We start from the raw sequence: 2,368 nt of genomic DNA, 5'->3' as shown, positions 1-2,368 counted from the left end.
CAGTGCAATTTTTCCTGCCTGAGAGTCTACGTAGGACAACCTGGTTGAGTTTTTATGGTTTCCAAATTCCCACAGAACTGCATTCATAATCTGTTGCTTTTTACTAGTTTAACTTTTAGAGGGCAATCTTATTTCCAAGTTTCTGAGAGATGCTTCATTGGAACCACCGCATATTGCCTGTATCTATTCAGATGTCAAGTAGAATAAGGATTCAATGTAAAGCCAACAGATTTGGCAATTAAGGAAGTCATTGAGGGACCTCCCCGGTGGCACAGTGGTTAAGAATCCACCTGCCAATGCAGGGGCCATGGGTTCGAGCCCTGGTCCAGAAAGATCCCACATGCCACAGAGCAACTAAGCCCATGTGCCACAACTACTGAGCCTGCACTCTAGAGCCCGTGTGCTACAACTGCTGAGGCCCACGTGCCTAGAGCCTGTGCTCCCCAACAAGAGAAGCCACTGCAATGAGAAGCCTGTGCACCGCAGCAAAGAGTAGCCCCCGCTCACTGAAACTAGGGAAAGCCTGTGTGCAGCAATGAAGACCCAACGCAGCCAAAACTAAAATAAATTTATTAAAAAAAAAATCATTGGAGGAGTTTGGTGCCAGCAGTTTGAGTAAATTTGTGGGAGTGGACCCCTGGGAGTTGACAAATGAGTAGAAGCTGAATTCCTTCATCAGATATTTATTAACTATCTAGGAATTTCTGGGCTCTGGGAACAAAACATAAGCAAATATGGACGAAGTCCCTGCCCTGATGTGGCTTATCTAAACAGGAAAGGTGACATTAATAAAGTAATCACAACAAATACTGTCTAATGATAAAGCGTGCATTGTCGAACCATGCAGAGGTGTGACAGCATTTAAGAGGTGGATTTGACCTAGTAGGGTCTCAGTAAAAGCCCGAGGCGATGACGTAGTATTGAGGATGTGAAAAATAGGGTTAAGAAGGCGAAGCAGAGTGGGGAGAGACTTGTGGAGCACAGAGCTATGGGGCGCCCAAAAGAAAGTATGTATGGCCGCAGCGCGGAGAGCCAGGAGGAGAGCGGAACCAGGCGAGCCTGGGAAGTGAAAATAGGAACGCTCCTGGAACCGAAGGGACCAGACTAGGTAGGTAAGGGAGGGGAGAGGCGGCTCCACTCATAAACTACAATTCCCAGGAAGCATTCAGCGGACGGATGTGAGGTGAGGCGCGAGCCGCGACCTTTGAAGGAAAGAAGGAAGTGCTTGGGCGTCGCAGAGCGGGAGAAACGGGCTAAGGTAGGCGAGGGTGCGGCGGGGAAGGGGCGGCGGGCCGAAGGGGCGGCGGGCCGGCGGCTGGCCCTAGTGGTGGCCGCCCTCCGGCCGCGGCGGGGCTACGTGTCGTCATAAGGCGGCGGCCATTTTTGCGGGCAGAGACGGCCCGGGCGGGCGCTCGGGGAGCGGGGCGGGCTTGAGGCTGCGCGGCGGGCGGGCGGCCTTGGTCACACGGTAATTGCTTCTCTTCCCGGCCCCTTGTCCGCAGAGGGAGCAGTATGTCCGCGGAAGTCCCCGAGGCAGCCTCCGCGGAGGAGCAGAAGGTGAGTGTGCCCGTGGAGCGGGCCGGGGAGCCCGCAAGGCCCGGGGCCGTCGCTGCCGGTGGCTGGGCCTGGCGGCGGCCTGGTCCCACCGCGGGCCGAGGGGCGCAGCCGGAGCCAGCCCGGCGCCGGTGCAGAGCCGGTGTGCCGCTCCTCCTCACCTGGCAAGGCCACACACTCCAGAATCGGCCGCCCGCAGGAGCTCGGGTAGTTAGCGCCGGCGTGGTGCGAGTTGGAGGTTCTCAGCGTCCTGGCTGAAACGTTCCTTTAGCGCCTGGGTGTGTCGGGGTTTCCCTTAATACTCAACTGTACACAAGAGCCCGTGACTTGGTCCTTATGCGTGGAGCCTAAGTTTTTCCGTGGGCTACACTTGGCTCATGAACGTTTATTTTTCCCTCGAAGAACTAACTGTCCAACTGCTTGTATTGTCTGCGTGTTCTTAACTCTAAAGGCGGTATCTCGTGTTGGGGCGGTGACTTAGACCTGGGTTGGAATTTCAGGTCCAGTCATTGTTAGCCGTGTAACTTTGGTCAGCTACTAAACTGTTCAAGCTTCAGTCTTGTCATCTGTAAAATAAGAATAATAGTCCTTGCTGGATACAGTTGTTGTGAGGCTTAAATGTGGTGGATAACTTACCGCTTTGGCGCAGCGTGTGCTCCGAAATGTGTGCCGGTGGGATTCGCCTGTGGTGCTTGACTAAAACTCGAAAGGTTGGAATTTAAATTTTTTTTTTGCCCGCTGACTTGATCACGTGTTTCGTGGAAACATGGGAACATTTTGTAAACTCACTTGTAATACCTTGCTGATGTAGGGA

The 2,368-nt window shown here is 53.7% G+C and overlaps 1 protein-coding gene across 2 annotated transcripts in view; it reads left to right on the top strand.

The window, feature by feature from the left end:
• Positions 1-1,172: 1,172 nt before the first annotated feature.
• ARPP19 (cAMP regulated phosphoprotein 19) overlaps positions 1,173-2,368 on the top strand; it is a 15,149-nt gene continuing 13,953 nt past the window's right edge. The window contains exons 1-2 of one of the 2 annotated variants that reach the window (XM_007461909.1): positions 1,173-1,258; positions 1,503-1,557. In XM_007461909.1, the coding sequence (XP_007461971.1) occupies positions 1,513-1,557 (45 nt within the window). In that variant the 5' untranslated portion in view covers positions 1,173-1,258; positions 1,503-1,512. Of the gene's footprint in view, positions 1,259-1,376; positions 1,558-2,368 lie in introns of those variants that run through there. The other variant, XM_007461910.1, reaches the window with a different exon arrangement.

This window comes from Lipotes vexillifer, unplaced genomic scaffold (genome assembly GCF_000442215.2).
Source record: "Lipotes vexillifer unplaced genomic scaffold, Lipotes_vexillifer_v1.1 scaffold283, whole genome shotgun sequence".
NCBI lineage: Eukaryota > Metazoa > Chordata > Mammalia > Artiodactyla > Lipotidae > Lipotes > Lipotes vexillifer.
This window is presented reverse-complemented; position numbering and strand designations above follow the sequence as displayed.